General features: G+C 41.7%; 1 protein-coding gene across 3 annotated transcripts in view; it reads right to left on the bottom strand.

Moving 5' to 3' along the window:
* Window positions 1–24,712, bottom strand: part of RNF138 (ring finger protein 138) — a 49,537-nt gene extending 24,825 nt beyond the window's left edge. The window contains exons 1-2 of one of the 3 annotated variants that reach the window (XM_047794066.1): window positions 24,683–24,712; window positions 24,024–24,206 (exon numbers count right to left, since the gene is read on the bottom strand). In XM_047794066.1, the coding sequence (XP_047650022.1) occupies window positions 24,024–24,133 (110 nt within the window). In that variant the 5' untranslated portion in view covers window positions 24,134–24,206; window positions 24,683–24,712. Of the gene's footprint in view, window positions 1–24,023; window positions 24,207–24,529; window positions 24,631–24,682 lie in introns of those variants that run through there. The other 2 variants (XM_047794064.1, XM_047794065.1) reach the window with 2 other exon arrangements.
* Between the last annotated feature and the right edge of the window lie 460 nt (window positions 24,713–25,172).

The raw sequence follows: 25,172 nt of genomic DNA, 5'->3' as shown, positions 1-25,172 counted from the left end.
AACTTGATCATCATGCTTTAAGAAAAACCAAATAAAGCATAGCTACCTATACCTGGGATGTAGAGTAAGATATATTTAATCCAAATCCCTATAAATACAAATATACCAATCTTCCTCAATCTACATTAACCAAATTTGAGAGGTTAAAGTGTGAAAGGTCTCAGAATCTGAGTTTCCTAACAAGGTACCATTGAACAAGTCACTTTTCTCTTTTAAAATCAGTTTCCTCACCCATACAATAAAAGCATCTATACCTGATAGGATGTTCAAAGGATTAAAATAGCGATTTGCTGATACATAACAAAATCTGGTAATAACCTGTAAGGGAAAAGATCCTGATCTATGTATGTAAACTAAATCACGAAACTAACACGATATTGTAAATTAACTATACTTTAATAAAAAATAAAATTAAAAAAATGAAAGTTAAAAAAAAAATCCTTGGAGAAGGTGTTTCCACAAATTCGGAATGCCGCTTTAAGTTTTAATAACTTCAGAAGTATAAATATTACGAAGTTACAAAAAATACGTTTGTTTAAATTAAAAACTGAAATTTTCATTATTTATATACTTTATAAATTTTGAATAATACATTTTCCATTTAAATTTTTTATTCAGTCAGGCGCTTGCATTCTTTTTTCTTTTTTTTCTTTTTACTATTTCTTGGGCCACTTCCGCGACATATGGAGGTTCCCAGGCTAGGGGTCTAATCGGAGCTGCAGCTGCCGGCCTACACCACAGCTCACGGCAACACCGGATCCTTAACCCACTGAGCAAGGGCAGGGACTGAACCCGCAACCTTATGGTTCCTAGTCGGATGAGCCACGAGGGGAACTCCTGCTTGCATTCTTTAATCAGTGGGACTGTAGAAGGGAAAAAAGAAGGAAGAGTCAGACCAAAACAAAACAAAACCCACAAGACTAATGGGAACAAGAGTCTGGATCATGATATGGTCTACATTAAGGAAGAGGTAGGAAGGAGGGACAGAGGATCTCTACTTTAGAGACAAGTTCTCAATGTCTGTGACTGTAAGAAAGGAGTGTCCTATGTTAAAAAAACAAAACAGAATTTTTTGGAGTTCCTTGCAGCACAGCAGGTTAAGCAATCCTGGATCCGAGCCGCTTCTGTAACCTACACCACAGCTCACAGCAACGCCAGATCCTTAACCCACTGAGCAAGGCCAGGCATCGAACCTACAACCTCATGGTTCCTAGTTGGATTCGTTAACCACTGCGCCACGACGGGAACTCCCAGAAAAGAATTTTTTAATATTTGTGGGAGAATGACAAAGAAAAGCATTTTAATTTAGAAGACTGAGTAAAAGGTGACTGTATTAACCAAGTTGAGAAATACTGGAAAAGTTGGTTTGAAAAAAGACAGATAAGTATAGGTCTTAAGTACTCACAAAAACCTCAACAGGCAATATCCAGTAAACAAGTGGAAAGATGGATCTGAAAATCAGAGGCGTAAATATAGAGAGCAGATAATGTAAAAGCACTAAAAAAAATCTAGAAAAATACAAACGTTTAAAAAAAGGTTCAGGGGAGTTCCCACTGTGGCTGAGCAGGTTACAAACCCGACTAGTATCCGAGAGGATAGAGGGTTTGATCCCTGGCCTCCTCAGGCTAAGGATCCAGCACTGCTATGAGTAGATGCCAGACATGGCTCAGATCCTCCGTTGCTGTAGCTGTAGCATAGGTTACAGCTGTAGCTCAAATAACCATGCATAAAACTGGTGGAGTTTGAATGAAGGAAATGAAGCAGAATAGTAACTATTAGGAGGTAAATTAGTCAATACGCTGGATAATTTAACAATTAATTACAAATAAAATATAAACACAGAATATTAATAGACTTTTAAAAACCTGAATGTACAAAAGCTTTATCTAGGAGGAGGGGATAAAACAAAGCAAAATTTCAAAGTCTACTTTTTCAGTAACTAAATAGTATAAATGTGATAACACTACATACCACCAGAATGACCAAAATGAAAGTGTTGAGGAGGATGTAAACCAACTTAAAGTTGCATTCTATGCTATAAGAGTGTAAACTGATACAACCATTTTGAAAATTAATACAACCATTTGGATAATCATTTGGCAGTATCTAGCAAAGCCCCAAAGTATATACCCAACTGACCTGCATATATGGTCAGAAGAAATTTCCTAGGAAGTTTATAGCTACATTATTTGTAATAGCCAAAAGCTGAAAACCATATAAATGTCTATCTACAGAAGGCATAAACAATTATAACATATCCACAAAATGAAAAGCCTGGCATACTGCAATGAAAATTTATTTGGGGAAGTTCCTGTTATGGCTCAGTGGGTTACAAACCCAATTAGTATCCATGAGGATTCAGTTCAATCCCTGCCCCTTAGTGCAAATTAACACAACTTTGTAAGTTAACTACATTCCAGTAAAATGGAAAGTAAATAAATAAATAAATGCTTGTAGACAAGTGAAAAAATAAACACAAGTGGAAAAGGTTTTTTAAAAATAAAACATTTCAGGAGTTCCCGTCGTGGCTCAGTAGTTAATGAATCCAACTAGGAACCATGAGGTTGCGGGTTCAATCCATGGCCTTGCTCAGTGGGTTAAGGATCCCAAGTTGCCGTGAGCTGTGGTGTAGGTTGCAGACGCGGCTCGGATCCCAGGTTGCTGTGGCCGTGGCTTAGGCCGGCTGCTACAGCTCCGATTCGCCCCCTAGCCTGGGAACCTATCTCCATATGCCATGGGAGCAGCCCTAGAAAAGGCAAAAAGACAAAAAAAAAAAAAAAACCTTCAGAGTTCCCATCATGGTGCAGTGGAAACAAATCCGACTAGGAACAATTCATTTCCACTGCGCCATGCTCAGCAGAATGGGATCAATGAGGGTTCAATCCCTGGCCATTGCTGTGAGCTGTGGTGTAGATCACAGACTCAGCTCAGACATCTGGCGTTGCTGTGGCTGTGACACAGGCCAGCAGCTATAGTTCCAATTCGACCCCTAGCCTGGGAATCTCCATATACTGTGGGTGTAGCCCTAAAAAGCAAAAAAAATAAAATAAAATAAAATAAAACATTTCTTGGGAGTTCCTATTGTGGCTCAGCCAGTTAAGAACCTGACTAGTATCCATGAAGATGCAGGTTTGACCCCCAGCCGTCCTGAGTAGATTAAGGATCTAGGGTTGCTGCAAACTGCAGTGTAGGTTAGTTACAGCTCCTGCGTGGCTGTGGCGGCAGTGCAGGCCAGCAGCTGCTGCTCTGAAGCTCTGATTTGAGCCGTAGCCTGAGAACATCCATATGTCACAAGTGCAGCCCTAAAAAAGCAAAAAAAAAAAAAAAAAGAATGAATGAATTTGGATGAACAATGTTGAGCTTTGGAAGCCAGATGCAGAAGAGCACAAACTGTATGATTCTATTTTTATAAAGAACAAAGGTCAGGTCAAACCAATATTGTTTAAAGTCAGAATTGCGGTATCCTGGAAGAAGTGGAATATACTCCTTCAAGAAAATAGGAAGTTTCTTGAGTGCTGGTAATAGAGTTCTTGAGTTCCGTTGCTTGATAGGGGTGCTGAATACAGAGGTGCACTCAGTTTGAAAAAAAATCACTGAGCTGGACTTTTATGATGGGGCACATTTCTGTTATGCATATTATTACTTAAATTAATTTTTTTGAATAGGAATAAAAACAAGGGTAAATAGGATTTCTCTTGTGGCAGAGCAAGTTAAGGACCCGGCATTGTTACTGCAGTGGCCCCAGTCTCTGCTGTGGCATGGGTTCGGTCCCTAGCCCAGGAACTTCGACATGCTAAGACAAGGCAAAAAGAAAAAAAACACTATAAATGTGTTTAAACTATTATTAAAATAGCTAAATTATCTTCTAACCAGGCTTAAAATAGCAAACCAAAACAATAACTAAAAAATTTCCAGAGCTAAAAAATGTCTGCATAATAAGAAACAACTGAATGACTAGCACAAAGAATTTTTGAAAGATCTTCCACCTAGATAGATCACTAGAAAATCTTAAATATAATGGTTTTTTTTCAATTTCTAATAGTTTCCAGAGAGGGAATAAAACAGATCACTTATTAATGAAAGAGAATCAGATTAGCACCAAACCCATCAGCAATAAAAGATGACAAAACAACAGAATGATGTGTTTAAAGTTCTGAGGGAAAATTACTTATAACCTAGAATCTCAGCTTCTGGACACTAAATCATTTGCTTCATGAACTCTGGGCGTTTCTAATAATGCAATAAATTCAATATCGAGAAACTACACATTCTACAAAACTGCACATTAAAACTTTTAGGGCTTGGAGTTCCCACTGAGGCTCAGGGTTAATGAACCTGACTAGTATCCATGAGGATACAAATACGATTGATTCCTGGCCTCGCTCAGCAACTTAAGGATCTGGTGTTGCCATGAGCTGTGGTGTAGGATGCAGATGTGGCTCGGATGTGACGTGGCTGTGGTGTAGGCCAGCGGCTGCAGCTCCAATTCAACTTGTAGTCTGGGAACTTCCATAAGCCACAGGTGCGGTCCCTAAATGCAAAAACAAACAACAAAAAACTTATAGGGTTGTGAGAAAAGAATGGTTGGAGTAGGCTGATTACCCATACAACCCTGAGAACGGAGCACTAAAACCAAACCTAAATCCTGATAAAAATAACAAATTTTAAGAGACACTGCAAGTTCTACTTTACACTAACATTTTAAAAAAGAGGTGAGGGGGGAGTTCCCATCATGGCACAGCTGAAATGAATCCAACTAGGAATCATGAGGTTGCAGATTCCATCCCTGGTCTCGCTCAGTGGGTTAGGGATCTAGCATTGCTGTGGCTGTGGTGCAGGCCAGTAGCTGCAGCTCTGATTAGACCCCTAATCTGGGAACCTCCATATGCTGCGGGTACGGCCCTAAAAAGAAAAAAAAAAAAAAAAGAAAAGAAAAAAGAAAAAAAGAGGAGAGGGGTTATAAAGCAGTGGCTGAAGCTGAAAAATTCCAAGAGACCTCATGCCCAAACTGAACCAAGTAAAATGTACATTATGTATTTCATATAGAAGTATACAATTCTGTGGCTTGTTATATTCAGCTGAGTTTTAGCATACTTTGCTTCAGCTACCACTTGCTAATGGCCCAAAACGTCAATGCGCAGGGAAACACCACATATAAACTAATCTGTTCTGATATAATCTATTGTATAACAACAGAGCCTATCACTGTTCAGTCTTATCACTTGTCTTTAACCTTGTTTGTGATCTTTTGATATGGAAAATTTTTAATTGTCTAAATTCATCACCTTTTCCTAAAATTATGAATTGTGCTTTTGTAATCTTAAGCCTTCCCCTTCTCAAGATCAGAGATGTTTCCCTACATTTCCTTCCAAGTTCAAGTTTTGCTCATCACATTTAAGTTTTTAATCTACCTGGAAAATATGTTTATGTATAGTATACAATAGAGATCTCACATCCAAAGCCATTACCCAGATACCATTCTAGTGAATAAGCCATCTTTTCCTTACTGGTTTGTCATACCCTAACTATCAAAGATAAAAGTTCTAATACATGTGTAGGACTATTTCTGGGCTCTCTAATATATGTTCTACTGATCATTTACCTACCATTTAAATTACTATAACTCCATAATACATCGTAGGTTCTACCTTTATGTTCCACCTTCTCCAAATTTTCTTGTTCATAGTCATCAACACATCATTAGAACTTTTCAATCAAGTTCTACCAAAATGACCATGTTGAGATTTTATTGGAATTATATTAGCATTTTTAGAATCATCTGAGGGAGAATTGGCATCTTAATTTTATTGAACCATAAATATATTTCTATCTCTCCACCTACTTAGAATTCCTATGCTTCTTAATAAAGCTTTTCGGAGTTCCCGTCGTGGCTTAATGGTTAACGAATCTGACTAGGAACCGTGAGGTTGCGGGTTCGACTCCTGGCATCGCTCAGTAGGTTGAGGATCCGGTGTTGCCATGAGCTGTGGTATAGGTTGCAGAAGCGGCTTGGATCCTCACTGCTGTGGCTCTGGTGTAGGCTGGTGGCTACAGCTCCTACTGGACCCCTAGCCTGCGAACCTCCATATGTCGCAGGTGCAGCCCTAGAAAAAGACAAGAAAATAAAATAAAGCTTTTCAACTTTCCCCACAGAAGTCTTGACATTTTTACCAGATTGTAATAAATATTTAGAATACTTATATTTAGTTTTTGTTGCCTTTAAATAGGGTTTTTTTTTTCTATTAATTTTTTTATCTGGTTACTGTTGGTATAAAAAAAGTTGATTTTTTGGAGTTCCTGTCGTGGCACAGTGGTGAACGAATCCGACTAGGAACCATGAGGTCGCGGGTTCCGTCCCTGGCCTTGTTCAGTGGGTTAAGGATCCGGCGTTGCCATGAGCTGTGGTGTAGGTTGCAGACGCGGCTCGGATCCCGCGTTGCTGTGGCTCTGGCATAGGCTGGCAACCACAGCTCCGATTCGACCCCTAGCCTGGGAACCTCCATATGCCGCGGGAGCAGACCAAGATATAGCAAAAAGACCAAAAATAATAATAATAATAAAAGTTGATTTTTGTCTGTTGTTCTTGTATCCAGAAACCTCTCTGTACTTTCTTGTTAGTTCTAATCACTTGTCAGTTGTTTCTTAGGTTTTACATGTAGTTTTTGGGGGTATTTATTATTATAGTTGATATATATGTAGTTTTATCATCTACAAATTATGACAATTTTATCTCTTCTTTTTCCATCTTTGTATATCTTATTTCTTGTCTCACTGAATTGCCCAAAACCTGAAATACAATGTTAAATGGTAGGGATAATACAAATATCCTTGTCTAGTTCTTAAGTAGAAAAGCACAAAGGATCTACTATTCAGTACATTTTCTATAAGTTCTAGGGAAACTACCCCTAATTAGAATAAAAGAAAGTTGCACACTATTCCTAATTTGCTATGACATTTTACAATAAAATGTTGAATTCTATCAAATGCTTTCAGCATTCATTGAAATGATCATATGCTTTCAACATCCAAATTCTCTTCCTATTTTGAAAGTTTCCTCAATTATGTACCATACAGTAAAATTAGTTCCTTTTGAAAGGATGAAAGATTGCAGGTCTATCAATTCCTCCCTAAAACTCTGTCAGTTTTCATCTAAAGTTATGTTGGTAGGTACATAAAAGTTCATAATTATTCCTTTTTATTCATATGAAATGACTCTTATAATGCTATCTGAATTGTCTGATACTAATATTTATATACAAGCTTTCCTTTGGCTGACATAGAAATGTAAGTACTCAGAAAAGTCAGCACTTTCAGACACTTTCTGAAAGACCCAATTCTGCTATAAAGTGTCACACACTCCCAGAAATCATTACACTATGCAAAATCATTCCCCCAAAACCCGTAACTTATGGGAAAAACAGAGATAGAGGACAACACTCAAATGTACATAACAAAAAGAATACTCTATATGGTTTATGGATGCATTCATGTTCAAGTTTTTTTTTCCTTTTTTTTTTGTCTTTTGTCTTTTCAGGGCCGCACCCACGGCACATGGAGGTCCCTGGGCTAGGGGTCTAATCGGAGCTACAGCTGCCGGCCTATGCCAGAGCCGTAGCAACGCCAGATCCAAGCTGCATCTGAGACCTACACCACAGCTCACAGCAACACCAGATCCTTAACCCACTGAGCAAGGCGAGGGATAGAACCCAAAACCTCATGGTTCCTAGTCAGATTCATCTCTGCTGCGCCATGATGGGAACTCCAAGTGTTTAAGTTTTAATTTAGCCTGAAAAAATACATACTAGTCATTAGAGTAACTGTTGAAGAATACTTTAGTTTTCGTAATATTTTATATTCCCTAAGAGAAATACTATAAGCAAATATGATACTATTTATATGTATACTCTGCTACTATTTGTGTAAAAAGAGAGAGACAAGAATGAACATTGCTCTCTGCTTATGCACACATAAAATGTAAGAAAACCAAAGAAATCAATAGCAATATATCCCAGGGAATTGTGGGAGGATGCAAAGAGCGATGACAAAAACAAGGAAACTTTTCATTTCATATCTGTTTATAACTTCTGGTTTTTGAACTATGTGAATATATTATCTATTTTTTAAAGATTTAACTAAAATATTTAAAAATTTAATAGTTTATTTTGGGTGATAGAAACATGGAAGTCAATTTCTTTAGTCTGTATGCTTTTCTCTATTATATTTTTCACAAGGAAAAAAGACAACTAAAGAAAAAAGGAAAAGATATGAAATTAAGGAGATATAAGAAGGGAAAAAAGTTGAGTAATGTGTATTATATGATCCCATTTATTCTTTTAAAATTACACATATGGCTATAAATGCATGAGTACTGGAAGAGAAAATACACCAAGCTCTTAATAAGGGTCACATCTGTGGAAAGGGGAATGGGGATGAAGGGGGACCTATCCTTTCCCTACAGTTTTTTTGGTTTGTTTGCTTTTTAGGGTCGCACACAGGGCATATGGAGGTTGCCAGGCTAGGATCTAATCGGAGCTACAGCTGCCGGCCTATACCACAGTCACAGCAACTGGGGATCCGAGCTGCATCTGCGGCCTACACCACAGCTCACGGCAATGTCAGATCCTTAACCCACTGGGTGAGGCGAGGGATCAAACCCACAACCTCATGGTTCCTAGTTAGATTCGTTTCCGCTGCGCCACAATGGGAACTCTGACCCTTTCTCTACAGTTTTAATTTATTTTTACATTAATATGTATTGTCTTTATAACATAAACTACTATTTTTTTAATGTTACAATCATTTAATATAGTGCTTAGACCAGGTAGGAAATTGAGACTTTAATCATAATATTTAATAATGAAATCTAAAATTCTATTCCAGTAAATCCCAAAAAACACACAATTGTTTTTAAAGACTAAAGAATGTACAACTTTAAATGAGAAAGGCAAAATTCAGAGTAATTACTAATTTATAACTTACACAATTCACTATTGTTATTATTTTCAAAACTTCAAATATAGTACACGCTGTTCCAAAAATATAGCCATGTTGTCCAAGTAGTTCTATCTATGAGATACAAAGGGTTTTTTCCTCCTCTAAAAGTTCCTGGGCTAGGGGTCAAATCAGACCTGCAGCTGCAGGCCAACGCCATAGCCACAGCAACACTGGATCTGCGCCACATCTGTGATCTACACTGTAGCTTGCAGCAAGACCAGATTCTTAACCCACTGAGAGAGGCCAGGGATCAAGCCCACCTCCTCACACTGTGTTGGCTTCTCAACTCGCTGAGCCACAACATCTCGCTGAGCCACAAATTAAATTCCAAGATTTTAATTTCAAAATTCACAAAACTAGCCAGAAAAAAAAATTATAGATTCACAGGTTTTACTTATAAGCATACGTGTTAAAGTCTTAATCAGGCACAATGGTACAAAAGAAAGGGTGTGAAATACTTTTTTTAAACAGACCACTGACTCTTACTACAGTCCATGTAGTAACATTATGGACATCCAAAGATACATTCACATCCATGAATGCCCACCCATGTGGCTCGGCAGTTAACAAACCCGACTAGTACCTATGAGGATGCAGGTTCAATCCCTGGCCTCACTCAGTGGGTTAAGGATCTGGAGTCTCGTGAGCTGTGGCAAAGGACAACAGCTACAGCTCCAATTTGACCCCTAGCCTGGGAACCTCCATATACCACAGGTGCGGCCCTAAAAAGACAAAAAAAAAAGAAAAGAAAAAGAAATTAAAAAGATATATTCACTTCCTAATTTCCAGAATAATATCACTTTATATTGTAACAGATCTGTTTACTGTTAAGGATTTAGAAATGAGGAAATTAGCTGGGATTATCCAAGTAGGTCCTAAATGCCACCACTAGTGTTCTTATGAGAGAGGAAAAGGGAGATTTGACACAAACACACAGGAGAAGGCCATGTGGAGATGAGGCAGAGACGAGTGGTGTGGCCCCCAGGGCCTTGAGGCCCTGCCGACACCTGGATTTTGGCCCACTTAAACTGATGTTGAACTTATAGCTTCCACAACTATGAGAAAACTAATTTCAACTCTTTTGTTGTTTGGGGATTATTTAGGGTTGTTTTTTGGCAGCACCCACAGCATGTGGAAATTCCCAGGCCAGGGATCAAACCCATTCCACTGTTGGGGGCTGCACCAGAGCTGTGGCAACACTGGGTCTTTAACCCACTACGCCATAAGGGAACTGCTTAATTTCTGTTGTTTTCAGCCATCGAGTTTGTGGTAATTTGTTACAGCAGCCCTAGGAAACTAATACACAGAGTTAAATGTAAAACATTAAGCTATATAACTTTTAGGGGGTAAAAAAGAAAATATTCACAATACAGAGCTACACAGAGTTCTTAGACAAAATTAAAAGCACATTCCATAAAAGGAAAAATTGATAAGTGGACTTCATAAAAATTTAAAATGTTTGCTGTACAAAAGACTGATAAAAAGACAAAAAAGCAAGTTCCCTACCAGAACAGAGTATTTTAAAATTTGTATGTTAAGGAGTTCCTGTCGTGGCAGAGTGGTTAATGAACCCAACTAAGAACCATGAGGTTGCAGGTTCGATCCCTGGCCTTACTCAGTGGGTTAAGGATCTGGCATTGCCATGAGCTGTGGCGTAGCTCACAGACGTGGTTCAGATCCTGAGTTGCTGTGGCTGTGGTGTAGGCCGGTGGCAATAGCTCTGATTAGACCCCTAGCCTGGGAACCTCCATATGCCTCAGGAAGCAGCCCTAGAAAAGGCAAAAAGACCAAAAAAAAAAAAAAATTGTATGTTACCAAAAAAAAAAATTTGTTCATAAACACAAAAAACTCCAAATACCCAAAGCAATATTGAAAAAGAAAAATCAGGCTTCCTGAACTCAGACTATACTGCGAAGCTACAGTAATCAAAACAGTATGGTACTGGCACAAAACCAAACATATAGACCCATGGAATAGGAACAGGAACAGAAATCAGTGGAATATGAATTGAAAGCCCAGAAATAGACCCAAGCACCTATGGTCAACTAATCTATGATAAAGGAGGCAAGAACATAGAGTGGAGGAAAAACAGTCTCTTCAATAAGTGGTTCTAGGAAGTTCCCGTCGTGGCTCAGAGGGAAAATGAATCTGACTAGTACCATGAGAATGCAGGTTTGATCCCTGGCCTCACTCAGTGGGTTAAGGATTCAGTGTTGCCTCGAGTTGTGATGTAGGTCACAGATATGGCTCACATTTAACACTGCTATGGCTGTGGCACAGGCCAGTAGCCATAGCTCTGATTGGAACCCTAGCCTGGGAACCTCTATATGCACAGGTGCACCAGCTCTAAAAAAAGTGGTTCTAGGAAAAATGGACAGCTACATGTTAAAATTATAACATAATTGGAGTTCCCATAGTGGCTCAGCAGTAACGAACCCAACTAGGATCCACAAGGATATGGGTTCAATCCCTGGCCTTGCTCAGTGGGTTAAGGATCCAGTGTTGCCATGAGCTATGATATAGGTCACAGCCAAGGCTCGGATCCTGCATTGATGTGGCTGTGATGTAGGCCGGCAGCTGTAGCTCCAATCTGACCCCTAACCTAGGAGCTTCTATATGCCACGGGTATAGCCCTTTAAAAGAAAAAAAAAAAAAAAAAAAGAACATTCTCTAACACTATACATATAAATAAATTCAAAATGGATTAAAGACCTAAACGTTAAGGCCAGACACTATAAAATTACTGGAGGAAAACATACACAGAACACTCTTTGACATAAATCACAGCAATATCTTCTTTGATCCACCTTCTAGAATAATGACAAAACAAAAATAAACCAATGGTTCCTAATCAAACTTAGAAGCTTTCACAGCAAAGGAAACAAACCATAAATCAAAAAGACAAACCACAGAATGGGAGAAAATAGTTGCAAATGATGCAATCAACAAGGGCTTAATTTCCAAAACATACAAACAACTCATACAATTCAACAAACCAAAAAACCCAGAAAATAGACAGAAGACCTAAATAGACATTTCTCCAAAGACATACGGATAGCCAGTAAGCATATAAAAAGATGTTCATCATTAATTATTGAGAAACACAAATCAAAGCTCAATGAGGTACCACCTCACACCAGTCAGAATGGACATCATTAGTAAGTTTACAAGTAACAAATGCTGAAGAGGGTGTGGAGAAAAGGGAATCTTTCCACAATGTTGGTAGGAATGTAAATTGGTACAACCACTAAGGCAAACAGTATAGAGGTTTCTCAAAAAACTAAATATAGAACTACCATATGATCTAGCAATCACAGTCTTGGGCATCCACCCAGACAAAACCCTAAGTCAAAAAAGATACATGTACCCCTATATTCATAACAGCATTACTCACAATAGCCAGCCAAGACATGGAAACAACCTAAATGTCCATTGACAGATGAATGGAACAAAACAATGTGGTCCATATATACAATGGAAAGCTACTCAGTCATAAAAAAGAAATAATGTCCTTTGCAGCAACATGGATGCAACTAGATTCTCATACTAAATGAAGTAAGTGAGAAAGAAAGACAAATACCTTAAATCACTTATATGTAGAATCTAAAACATGGCACAGGGAGTTGGCATTGTGGCTCAGCGGCAACGAAACCACTAGCATCCATGAGGATGTGGGTTCAATTCCTGGCCTTGACCAGTGGGTTAAGACTCTGGCGTTGCCCATGAGCTGTGGTGTAGGTCCCAGACGCGGCTCAGATCCCTCATTGCTGTGGCTGTAGTGTGGGTTGGCTCTGAGTTGACCCCTAGCCTGGGAACCTCCATACGCCACAGGTGCGGCCCTAAAAAGTTAAAGAAAGGGGGGCCAGGGAGGCACAAATGAACCTATCTACAGAACAGAAAAAAAACTCATGGACATAGAGAACAGACTTGTTGCTGCCAAGGGGAGGGGAGAGAGTGGGATGGACTGGGAGTTTGGGGTTAGTAGATGCAAACTATTACCTTTAGAATGGATAAGCAATGAGGTCCTACTGTGTAGCACAGAGAACTATATCCAGTCTCTTGGCATAGAACATGATGAAAGATAATATGAGAAAAAAATATATATATGTGCATGACTGAAGTCACTTTGCTGTACTGCAGAAATTGGCACAACAATGTAAATCAACTACAATTAAAAAATGCTTAGGAGTTCCCGTCGTGGCGCAGTGGTTAACGAATCCGACTAGGAACCATGAGGTTGCAGGTTCAATCCCTGGCGTTGCTCAGTGGGTTAAGGATCCGGTGTTGCCGTGAGCTGTGGTGTAGGTTGCAGACGAGGCTCGGATCCCACGTTGCTGTGGCTCTGGCGTAGGCCGGCGGCTGCAGCTCCAATTCGACCCCTAGCCTGAGAACCTCCATGTGCCACGGGAGCAACCCTAGAAAAGGCAAAAAGACAAAAAAAAAAAAGTTTAAAAAAGTGAATAACATCCAAAGAATCAAATTATTTTAATAATTCAAATATATTAAAAAGATTTTTAAAACAACTGAAAAGGAATGCCCTCTAAGAAGCATTGAGGTCAACTAAATAAGATTGGTTCCCACTGTGGTGCAATGGGTTTGGCATCATTTTGGGAGCACTGGGATGCAGGTTCCATCCCAGGCAGGCACAGTGGGTTAAGGATCAGTCATTGCCACAGCTGCAGTGTAGTTCACAACTGTGGCTTGGATCTGATCCCTGGTCTGGGAACTCCATATGCCACAGGTCGGCCAAAATAAAAAAATAATTAAGGTTCAAAAGTAGGAGTTGACATCATGGCTCAGCGGAAATGAATCTGACTAGCATCCATGAGGATGCAGGTTCGATCCCTGGCCTTGCTCAGTGAGTTAAGGATCCAGCATTGTCATGAGCTGTGGCGTAGGCCAAAGACACAGCTCAGATCTGTGGCTGTGGCATAGGCCAACGGCTATGGCTCCAACTCAAGCCCCAGCCTGGGAACCTCCATATGCTTCGTGTGCGGCCCTAAAAAGACATAAAATATTCAAAAGTATACATCAGAAATCTCAGTATATTCCAAGTGTGTCCAAAAATAACCAATTTTTTTAAGTATTTGTTATTTTTTGTCTTCTCTCTTTTTTTTTTTTTTAGGGCTGTATCCGCAGCATATGGAGGTTCCCAGGTAGGGGTCCAATCAGAGCGGAAGCTGCAGGTCCACACCACAGCCACAGAAACACAGGATCTGAGCCGAGTCTGCAACCTACACCACAGCTCATGGCAATGCCAGATCCTTTAACCCACTGAGCAAGGCTGGGAATCGAACTCTTATCTTCATGGATACTAGTCGGGTTCGTTAACTGCTGAGCCACGACGGAACTCCAAAAATGGGCAATTCTTTAAAAAAGATTTAATAGAAAAAACTGAATAGCATTATAACTTTAAAGAGAATCAAGTATCCAAATCTGAACGTATAACATGTAATAATATACACAAGCAAAGCAACTGACAGAAAAATAATGTAAAAATAAGCAGTAAATTAGATTATTATTAAATCATAGTCATAGAAATGATCACAAATGTTGCAAAGCACACTGTGAAAAGTAAAATTATAAATTAGTATATAAAAATTTAACATGGAAAAATGTACAAAGCCTGGCTAGGAACTAAATGAACAGCCATTTTTTTTGGCCACACCAGAGGCAGGTAGAAGTTCCCAGGCCAGGGGTCAAACCCACACTACAGCAGCAATGATCTAAGCTGCTGCAGTGACAATGCTGGATCCTTAACCTACTTCACCACAAGGGAACTCCCAAGAAACAGATTTTAAAGTGACTTCTAGACACCATTATGAAGTAAATTAACAAAATATTGCTTTTAAAAAAAAAAAGCTAACAAAGATGATGGAATACAGATATACATTTATAGTATTAATGGCACTGTATGTAAGGCAGCCCAATTTTGTGGAAAGCAACATAACGTCTGTACAAACAGCAATACCTATTTATTGAGCACTTAATATATGCTAGGCAGGGTTCCAAATAATTTACATTCCTTACCCTCAATTGTTAAAAAATAAATAAATGTTTTAAAACTTCCTTTATTTTATGGATGAGAAAACTAAGGCTTAAAAAATAAATAAACTGGGGAGCTTGAGGTTAATAGATACAAACTATTGCCTTTGGAATGGATTAGCAATGAGATCCTGCTGTGTAGCACTGGGAACTATGTCTAGTCACTTATAATGGAGCATGATAATGTGAGGAAATAGAATGTGTACATGTATGTGTGTACTGGGTCACCATGCTGTACAGTAGAAAAAAAAATTGTATTGGGGAAATAACAATTTTTTAAAAAGATTAAAAAAATAAAATTTCTAATAAAAAAACAAAATAAAAATAAAAATTTTTACCAGCACCCCAAATAAATAAATAAACCTGTAAGAGGCTGAAGGATAAGATGTTTCTTTTTTTTTTTTGGTCTTTTTGCCATTTCTTGGCCCACTCCCGTGGCATATGGAGATTCCCAGGCTAGGGGTCAAATTGGAGCTGTAGCCACCAGCCTACGCCACAGCCCCAGCAACGCCAGATCCGAGCCATGTCTGCAACCTACAACACAGCTCACGGCAACACCAGATCCTTAACCCACTGAGCAAGGCCAGGGATCGAACCCGCAACCTCACAGTTCCTAGTCAGATTCATTAACCAGAGCCACGATGAGAACTCCTAAGATGTTTCTTCATTGAAGAACACGGCCTTGCACATTTCTCCTACCTCAGGGTCTTTTGCCCAGAATGTTCTCTCTCCACAAAATATTCTATACACATGCACACAGCCCTTCACAAACTAACACTTACGTATCACTTAAATGTCAACAACAATTTCACTTCAAGAAAGGTCTTTGACTTACTTACCCATCCATCCACCAACCCACCCTAGATCTATCTGGTCCCTTTCTTATACTTTCTCTTTGAACCTATGAGTTTATAACTTGAGTGTTTGTGTGAATTAAAATGTGTCTCACCAATGGCAGCTCTGAGGGCAGGGATCATATCTAACTTTACACCACTGTATGCCCAGCACTGTAACACAGAGTTGGACACCTCATAAGTAGTCATTAATATTTGTTAGAGCTATGAATGCTAATTTACCTTAATCTAATGCAAAAATTTCTTAACCCAAAGCTATAATCCAGTCCTCAAATCAAAACCATGAATACCTTCCATGTACAAGACATTTTAATAGAGCTGTAATCATCCTTGTGTGATATAGCTGACAAATTCCCTTGTATTAACCCTTGACCCAGCAATTCCACTTGTGAGAATTTATCTTACAGGAAAAGCTCACATGTGAAATGGTATTTTTCCCCCCCTTTTGGTCCTCCCGGCATATGGAATTCCCAGACCAGGCGTCAGATCCAAGCTCTGCAGTTTTGACCTACACTACAGCTGCAACCTACACCACAGCTGCAGTAATGCCAGATCCTTTTAACCCACTGTGCAGGGCTGGGGATCAAACCTGGGCCCTGGTGCTGCAGAGATGCCACTGATCCGGTTGCACTCTAGCAAGAACTCCTGCTGAAACTCCCGATATTTATACGCATTTAATCGTAATGGCATATTTGTAACAGCAAAAAACTAAAAACAATTTAAATGCTCATTAGTATAAGACTGGATAAATAATGATACATTAAACAATGGAATCCTAGAACACTAAATATGTTCCATGAGGTCAGGAATTTTGTCTGAACTGTTGAACCCTAGAGCCCTAGAATCTACAATAGTATTCTCAGCACACAATGGACACTCTGTGCAGTACTGGTTGAATGAATGAAAATTCTATCAAAAAAAGCAAAAGAAAGTAAAAATGCCCTTTATATACTAATACAGAATGACTTCCAATAAAGTTAACGTGAAAAATAACGAGGTACAAAAGAAGGCATATAGTATGCTGTTCTTTGTGTAAAAAACAAGAAAGTTACATTTACAACTTTGTTCATATACATCTCTCTGGAAGAATATGTAAGGTCAGAGTGACTGTAGGAAATAGTCATATTATTTCCTTTTGTAACCGTGAACTAGAGAGTTTCTGTTATAGCTCAGCAGTTAAGGAACCTGACTAGTATCCATGAAGACATGGATTCTATCCTGGCCTCGCTCAGTGGGTTGTGGATGAGGGGTGTGGTGTAGGTTGAAGACACAGTTCAGATCTGGCATTGCTGTGGCTGTGGCACAGGCTGGCGGCTACAGCTCCAATTCGACCCCTAGCCTGGGAACCTCCATATGCCTCGGGTGCAGCCTTAAAAAGACAAAAAATAAAATAAAATTGTGAACTACAATATTCTCCATTCACAATACCTTTGATACTAAATATCTGGACCAAAAAACTTGATATAGATTCCTGTTTACAATAATAATCTAGTTCTTTGTGGAGTTCCCATAGTGGCTCAGAGGAAACAAATCTGACTAGCATCCATGAAGACAAAGGTCTGATCCTGGTCTTCGCTCTGTGGGTTAAGGATCAGGTGTTGCCATGGGCTGTGGTGTAGGTTGCAAACTCCACTCAGATCCCAAGTTGCTGTGACCTATATACCACAGCTGCAGCAACACTGGATCCTTAACCCACTGTGCCACAGCTGGAACATCTAATTTTATATTTCTATGCCTTTTGAAAACTATAACACACACATACAAGATTATTATTATCCACAAACATTGTTTCATTTTGTCTTTGCAACAACCCTGTGAAATAGGTTGTTTCTACCCTGGCTTTACATCAATTTTATGGCCACACCCACGGCACATGGCAGTTCCAGGGCCAGGAAATGAATCTGAGCCACAGCTGCGACCCAAGTCGCTGCAGTGGGATTCTCCCTGTTTTATGGATAAGAAAACAGGCTAAAAAGAGTTAAATGACTTGACCAAGTGATACAGCTAGTAAGCTGTGGTCTCCCAATACAAACTTTCATTCCATTATTCAACATCAAATGCAAATAGTAGGCTCAGGTAAGTAAAAGTAGACCTGGGCTGCTGCCTTTCAATCATCTGATTCCAAAACTATTATGATTATAAACTGTGATGAGAGGTACAAAGGAAAAGTTTCTCAGCTCTTTTATCTCCGATGCTACTGTTCCTTCCTCTATACCATTAAGCACATTTCTTCAGATATAAAACTGTTTACTCCTCATCTCCCCTCATCTCCCTTTTACTAGACTGATTTGCTAAACAGAGCTTATTTCAAAAAAAAGTAAAAGAAGAGGGGAAAAGGTGCCAATCAAGAAAAAACTATTTTGATGTCTCAAAGGAGCCTTTATCTTTAGGATGACCTATTACCCTGAAACAATTTAAAAGGTTATCTTTAAGTTTCTCCCAATTTCAAACTAGCAAATGCCAGATGAATTTCTCTCCTTACACGACAGGCTTTATCATCAGACATTGCGAGAGAAAAGCAGCTTTCCTACTCATCAAAGCTCCCGCTTTTAGTATTATTTAATTTAAAATCTGGTACCTGTTATCTTCCTAGTCTACAATCAAAATCATTTCCCAGCATAACTTGTAAAGTTGTTTTTAAAAAAATTCAGATATCTTAAGTTACTCTTCAAGACAAAATCAAGTCAATCGTCTTTTACATAAATACCATAGTTGTTTTTTTTTTAATATACCACTTTACAAATAACTATCTTTCAAGAGGATTCAGATAAAGTCTTAAAAACCTTAAGAAGATACATGGCCTAGAGTGGCATTAATTAAATCAGCAAGAATCCATATAAGCCTGGCTTTCAGAATTATAGTAAGTCTGTGAAAAAGAAATTTTGACAGTATTTTTTTAATAACATAACTGCCCAAACAAGATACCAATAAAATTAAGATTATAAGAAATATTAAATGAAAATCAGGAATTGGATAATCCAAAGCAGGTCAATATTGAATCATACAAATCTGCACTTAATGAGAAGTGGAAGCTGATTTATATTAGCTCATTTTAAAAGATGCCTCCTTACATACATGCCCCAAAGCAAAGAGATTAGATTTCCATTTTTAAAGAGTCTAGCAAGACATCCACTTGTCATTATATGTAATTTTCATTGTGATAGAGCTTATCTCTAACAGTTTACATAGTTATTTCCTTAACCATTCAAAACAGAGAAGGGAGATTCGGTTCAAAAAGCATATGAGGAGTTCCCCTCGTGGCGCAGGGGTTAACGAATCTGACTAGAAACCGTGAGGTTTCGGGTTCGATCCCTGGCCTTGCTCAGTGGGTTAGGGATCCGGCACTGCCGTGAGCTGTGGTGTAGGTTGCAGACGCCATTTAGATCCTGCGTTGCTGTGGCTCTGGTGTAGGCCAGCGGCTACAGCTCCGATTCAACCCCTAGCCTGGGAACCTCCATATGCCATGGGAGCAGCTCAAGAAAAAAGGCAAAAAGGGGGAGTTCCCGTGGTGGCTCAGTGGTTGGCGAATCCGACTAGGAACAATGAGGTTGCGGGTTCGGTCCCTGGCCTTGCTCAGTGGGTTAAAGGATCTGGCGTTGCCGTGAGCTGTGGTGTAGGCTGCAGACGCGGCTCGGATCCCACGTGGCTGTGGCTCTGGTGTAGGCCGGCAGCTGCAGCTCTGATTGGACCCCTAGCCTGGGAACCTCCATATGCCACAGGAGCGGCCAAAGAAATGGCAAAAAAAAAGACAAAAAAAAGGCAAAAAGACAAAAAAAAGCACAAAAAAACAAAAAGCATTTGAAAATTACAAAGAAAAAAAAAAAAACAAGAAAGATAAATGTCTTACCACTATGTTGGTATGTGCCTTCTGGAACATTACTTTGAATACCTGCTCAATTTTAATATTAATTCGTCTTTACGTGTTTTTCAAAACATTACATCTGACCACTCTAAGGCATCTGACACTGTTAGCTACCCTTTCTTTAAAATCCTTCTCAGTTTCTCCTGTCACACCCTATCCTGGTTTTCCTCCTATCCTGTCCACTTCTATCTTCTCAGGTTGCACTTTTCTCCACACCACATTTAAATATATATTCTCCAGCACTGTGTTCTATCTAGACAGCCCTCTGCTATCTTTCAGTTATGTACCTCCCCCACTGGCTACAACCCTACTCACAGCTTTAGCTTCATGTATTCTAGATCTATGTATATACAGGTAACTACTGGACATATAATCATTAAATCTAAAATGACAGGAATCTCTTCTCTCTACTCCCACTATCATTACTTGGTTCAGGATTTAATCATTCCTCTCTCTGATAGCAATAAATGACTTCTTCACTTGTCTCACCACTACCAAGCCAGACAATGCTACTAAAGTAAACATTCCAAAATTAAAATGTGACCATGCTGCTTCCCTGCCAAAATTATTCAATAGGTCTCTATAGCTTTCAGGGAAAAGTTCAAATTGGCTTACAGAGTAAATTCCTGCCAACATCTCCAAGCTAATCTCCACTACACCCATCTTTTGACTCTAGCCAAATTGTGTAGTCAGTATAGTCATCTTCTGTAACCCCTCCTCGCTTCTGCATATGCTGTAAACCTAATCAGGGTATTTCCCAACAAACCCTGAATACTAATTCTGACCTACAGTATTACTTCATCCAGGAAATTTCTCCTATACTCATGAGATGATTTAGATACCTGCTCTCAATGCTCATAGAAAATCTCCCCCCCCCTCAATTTCTTCCATAACAATCACAATCACATATAGGCCTTCCCCATTAGACTATGGACAGAGAAAGAGCACTTTATGTATGTCTCTCTATTTGACATACAGAAGGCCTTCAACAATTGCTGTTTGAAGGAATGAACAAGGATTAAATGGGAATTTATATTCATATAAAGTTTCTAGTGACAATGGGCTTGCTCCTTTTACTAGAATGGGCAAATCCTTTACTGTTGTTAAAATGGAACAGGGGCCCAAAGCTCTTATCACATCATCTCTCACTACCTACGAGCAAAAAATTGATTTTGCAGCTAAATCTGAATTTGTTTAAAGGCACAGGTTTGTCCTTTGTGGAAAAGAGCAAATGACATTGTAAGCTACATTATTTAAAAGAGAGTTCTGGAAGTAATCGTTGTGGCTCAGTGGTTAACCACTCCGACTAGGAACCACGAGGTTGTGGGTTTGATCCCTGGCCTTGCTCAGTGGGTTGAGGATCCGGCATTGCTGTGAGCTGTGGTGTAGGTAGCAGACGTGGCTCAGAACCTGTGTTGCTGTGCCTCTGGCATAGGCCAGCAGCTACAGCTCCGATTAGACCCCTAGCCTGAAAACCTCCATATGCTGCGGGTGTGGCCCTAGAAAAAGGCAAAAAAACAAAAAAAAATTTTTTTTTAAATAAATAAAAGAGAGTTCTGAAGTTCCTACTATGGCACAGCCAAAATGAATCCTATTAGGAACAAACCATGAGGTTGTGGGGTCAACCCCTGGCCTTGCACAGTGGGTTAAGGATCCAGGGTTGCCATGAGCTGTGGTATGGGTGGCAGACACAGGTCAGATCTGGCACTGCTGTGGCTGTGGTGTAGGCTGGCAGCTGTAGCTCTGATTCAACCCCTAGCCTGGGAATCTCCGTATGCCCTGGGTGCGGCCCTAAAAAGCAAAAAAAAAAGAGTTCTATTTCCCCACCAAGCATCTTCCAATCATTACCATTACCACCCCTCCCATATAAAACGTTTTCTCCCTCTACTTGAATTTATTGTTCAGCCAGAACCTTAGAGCAACTGTATATGTGTTTGAAAGGGAGTGGTACAGGTAAAGGAGGGAATGGGATGGGGGACGGTGAGTAGTAAGTGTCCATTCCTCTTGACAAAATCTACTCCATGTTTCACTTCCATATCATAGCCCAAGGAGCTGGACTTGAGAAAAGCCCTCAATAATCATCTCCACTGTCTTCTCCATAGCCTTGAGGTCAAGCTAAGCCACAATCTCATTTAATAAAATGTCTCAAAAGGGAAATGAACTAGAGCAAACAGCATGGAATTTTGAGGGGAACTGGAGATTACAATGAGTTCTATGAGGTCAATGACCCAAAGGATCATTGAAATGATGCTATCCAGAAAAGACCTACTTCCTCACTTTGCCCTCCTTCTCTTCCTTTCTTTAACCCACTGACAGCCCAAGCACAGAAAAACATCAAGTTATAATAATGAAAACTGACAGATTAAAGACCGAAAAAAGTGTGTATATAAATATACGTATATATAAATATCTCAAAATATTTTTCTAACAGTCTGCATTTGTTGCACCAAATGATATATAAATTCCAAATTGTAATTCGTCTTTCACAAGCAGCAAAAATGTAACTGGTAATAACTTTTATCATGAAAAGTCACATACTCTTGGAATTCCCACCATGGCGCAGCAAAAACAAGTCCAACTAGGAACCACGAGGTTTTGGGTTCGATCCCTGGCCTTGCTCAGTGGGTTAAGGATCTGACATTGGCATGAGCTGTGGTGTAGACTGCAGATACAGCTCGGATCTGATGTGGCTGTGGCTGTGGCCTAGGCGTGTAGCTGTAGCTCCGATTGGACCCCTTGCCTGGGAACCTCCATATGCTGTGGGTTCGGCCCTAAAAAGCAAAAAAAAAAAAGAAACAACTGTATGGAAATCCGTGCTTAAGAAGCTCAAATTCAACAACCCATTCGTGGAGTTGCTATTGTGGCTCAGCTGGTAACAAACCTGACTACTATCTATGACAATGCAGGTTCAATTCCTGGCTTCACTCAGTGAGTTAAGGATCTGGCGTTGCCGTGAGCTGTGGAGCAGATGGCAGATGCGGCTGGGATTCCACATGGCTGTGGCTGTGGCTAGGCCTGCAGGTGCAGCTCTGATTTGACCCCTAGCCTGGGAACTTACATATGCTGCAGGTGTGGCCCTAAAAAGCAAAAACGAAAAAACAAAAGAAATCCATTCTTTACAAAGTTAGATAATCTACCGCTCCCCTCATAAAGTCAAAGGAGAAATCAATTTTAGAAACTTGTTCGATTCTTTTCAGCTATATAAATACACACAGAACTTTCAAGCCTGAGTGTATTTTTTCAGACAGATTTCCAGGCCTCACCCGCCAGAAATTCTTTTATAAGTTTGGAATGGAGCCTGGGAATTGGTATGTTTACTTAAAAAGTTCCCCAGGGACTCCAATCAGCAGCCAGGTTTGTCAGAAGTGCTATATACCTTTACAAGATGGGCTCTTTCCAACCATTACTGACATCCTAGTAGTCTATAAAATTATCAAAGTTCTATAAATGTGCCAAATCGAACAGCACCAGGCCACCTTACTGAATCCCTTTGTGTTCCCATCACCTCTGGGGTTACTGCATTAATTTCAGTTCATTCCTCACAACAGCCGTCTTCACCTTTGTAGTAACCAAGTAATAAGCAGAGGAGTAAAACAAAGGAAAACTATCACTCCAATACCCGGAAATCCTGTGAGTTCTAACAAATGAAGGAGGCAGACCCATTCTAGCTCATTCCAACCAGTACTGAATTGTGAACGCATTGAAACACCTTTAAGGGTGGTCTGTGAAGCAAGGCCGAGAGGTTAAGTTAGATGAGACCTCATGGATCAGAAAAGAATGGGCCAAGGTTCTTGAAAAGTGAAACTTGAAAGCGGGGCCGGTCGCGAAGCGGGCCGTGCGGGCACCTCCAGCGGGTTTTGACACTCGACACCCCAGCCTTCACTCAGGTTGCTAGGAAACAAAAAGGCTCCCTGTTCCCTGCACCCCTTCCCGGGGCTGCCGGAGAGAAGAGGGGCCTCGGGGCCCGAAAACGCCACGGAAAACGCCACGGGGACCGGCCTGGGCACTGCCCCGGGGGCGCGAGGACGGAGGAGCCCCGGGGCCCGCGAGCTCAGGCGGAGGGGCCGGGCGCAGGCACCGGGCCGCGAGTTCAGAGGGAGGGCGGCCCGGGGCTCCGATTGGCTGGGAACGGGCCCTCAGCGCCTAGCGGCACTCCGGGAGGCCGCCTGCGGGCTCGCGTCCCGCCAGGCCGCAGCCCAGGGTCCGGGGCTGGATGCAGGGCCTAAACGACCACCCGGTTCGGCGCGGGGGAGGGGCCGACTACTCACACGTGCTGACAGGCCGCGGTCCGCACGGGCGTTTTGAGCACCTCCTGACAGACAGGGCAGTAGAAATCATCTTCGGTGTAGGACGTGGCCGCAGAGAGCTCCTCGGCCATGGCGGGGGATGGGGATGAAAGCGATGGCGGCGGCAGCGGCCGAGGTGGCGGTGGCGGCCCGGGGCCCGACTCCCTGCGCGACCCAGAGGGGGCGGGGAATCGCGTCAGGAAGCGTCTCGAGTCAGGAAGGGGGCGGGCCGAGGCGGGGTCCAGACAGGGCGGGGCCGAACGCCGAGACCCTATGGCCGCACGCGCCAGGCGAGGGTCGAGCCCAGGGCCGCTCCTGGCTCAGGGGCAGGCCGGGAACGCGCGCCGGGTAAGAGGCCGCAGACGGGAGGCCGGCGATTGGCCGGCCTCACGGCCGCTTCCACCGGAGCCAGGAGCCGCCCCTCTCGCCCGGGAAGGGCGTCCCCAGCCTGCGGCCAGTCCCCCGCCCCCCTCAGGCCACTCCGTTACCTGTCTCCACGCCGTAGCTGCGACTCCGCCCTCAACCCTCTTCGGCGCGTCCGGCCTCCCTTTCCCTGACTTCTCAGCTCCTTTTCCCCACCCCCACCCCGAGCCCCCCGCCCCCCGCCCGTGCAGCTGCCTGCTCCTCACCAGGTTACCTACCCTTTTCAGCGGCGCCCCGCCCCGCCCCCGTCCTAGCCAGCCCCCGTCCCCTCCCCCGCCCGGCCCCGCCCCGTCCCCTCCCGCCCCTGCGTTCAGCTTGAGTGGACGCTCACTTAAGAGTCCGTACTTAAGAGCCCCACAGTCTGGCGGCTGGTGATGCAGGTTCCCTAGCGAGTGTTGATAGGGAAACCCGGCGGCGTCCTCGGGCTTTTTGTCCAGCCGCTGCTGCCTTTTTCGCAGCCGAGGCCGGGAGGGGAGTGGCGGGGGAGTGCGCAGCGCTCATCGGCCCGACACGGGGCCGGGGCCGGGCCCGAGGCTCATGGTGTACCGGGGTCCCACCGCCCCCTCCAGCAACTCTCCCGCGGCATCGCGCTGCCTGCAGCCTGCCCAGCAGGTCACCGAACAGAAGGGAGCAGCGAGCGCGGGGACTGGGAGGGGGAGCCTCCATAGCAACCGCCGCGTGCCCCCTGAGGCAGCTTGCGACATAAAC

The sequence above is a fragment of the Phacochoerus africanus genome, chromosome 8 (genome assembly GCF_016906955.1).
Source record: "Phacochoerus africanus isolate WHEZ1 chromosome 8, ROS_Pafr_v1, whole genome shotgun sequence".
Taxonomy (NCBI): Eukaryota; Metazoa; Chordata; class Mammalia; order Artiodactyla; family Suidae; genus Phacochoerus; species Phacochoerus africanus.
This window is presented reverse-complemented; position numbering and strand designations above follow the sequence as displayed.